The 729-nt window shown below is 51.9% G+C and overlaps 1 protein-coding gene across 1 annotated transcript in view; it reads right to left on the reverse strand.

The window, feature by feature from the left end:
- The window catches only part of LOC106899148 (histone-lysine N-methyltransferase SETDB1-like), a 13,916-nt gene that overhangs the window by 8,934 nt on the left and 4,253 nt on the right, over positions 1–729 (reverse strand). Inside the window, exons 3-4 of the mRNA XM_014960831.1 lie at positions 291–328; positions 76–175 (exon numbers count right to left, since the gene is read on the reverse strand). Coding sequence (XP_014816317.1) covers positions 76–175; positions 291–328 — 138 coding nt within the window. The remainder of the gene's footprint in view (positions 1–75; positions 176–290; positions 329–729) is intronic.

Here is a 729-nt window from a genome sequence, read left to right on the forward strand (position 1 = left end):
TCTATAAGCGGGTTCAGGACTCAGCCAGGAGTGGGGTGAGGGCACCCCAGCCCCAGGGAGCTCCCAGCCCCTCACCTTTTTGTGCATCCTGGGCGTTTGTTTTCTTGTTCACGGCGTCCATAAATCTCTGAACATCCTGGGCAGACTTCCTCATGGCAGCCATGGCTTCCCGCAGCTGAAGGGAAGGAAAGAGAAAGAAAATATTGAAAAACCTCTTCTTTTTTTCCACTTCCCCCCCACCCCCCCAAATACTGGAAAAGTCCACTGTAGTCAGGTCTTTTCTAACTCACCAGAGTCTGGTCCTTTGAGATTCTGGAACTGCTGTCGCCTGTGTTTAAAGGGAAAATAAGTGGTTTAAAATATCTTGGGGAAGTAAAAAAAAATCCATTCTAGTTATGTCAGTGAAAGATGGAACAGAGAAAAGGATCCATTCAGAGCTTTCTCTGTCCCTGTTGAGGAATCCCCTCGAGCCAGGGTTTCCAGATGTGCTGAGGGGCAGCGTTTGATGGGGACAATGGTTGGGCAGGTGGGAAAAGGGAGAATTCCCAGTTTGGGACTCCAGGAACCATGGAATCGTTACCAGCCCCAGGAGACCCCAGCAGTGATGTTCCTCACCAGGCAAAGACATTTCCTCCCCAATCCTCTCCTCCCACAGCCCAGCGTGGCTGATGGCCACAAGGTCCTTATTCCGACCCCCCCCTCTCACTCCCACCCCCCTCGGGACATGCT

Source organism: Calidris pugnax, unplaced genomic scaffold, assembly GCF_001431845.1.
Source record: "Calidris pugnax isolate Ruff unplaced genomic scaffold, ASM143184v1 scaffold469, whole genome shotgun sequence".
Taxonomy (NCBI): Eukaryota; Metazoa; Chordata; class Aves; order Charadriiformes; family Scolopacidae; genus Calidris; species Calidris pugnax.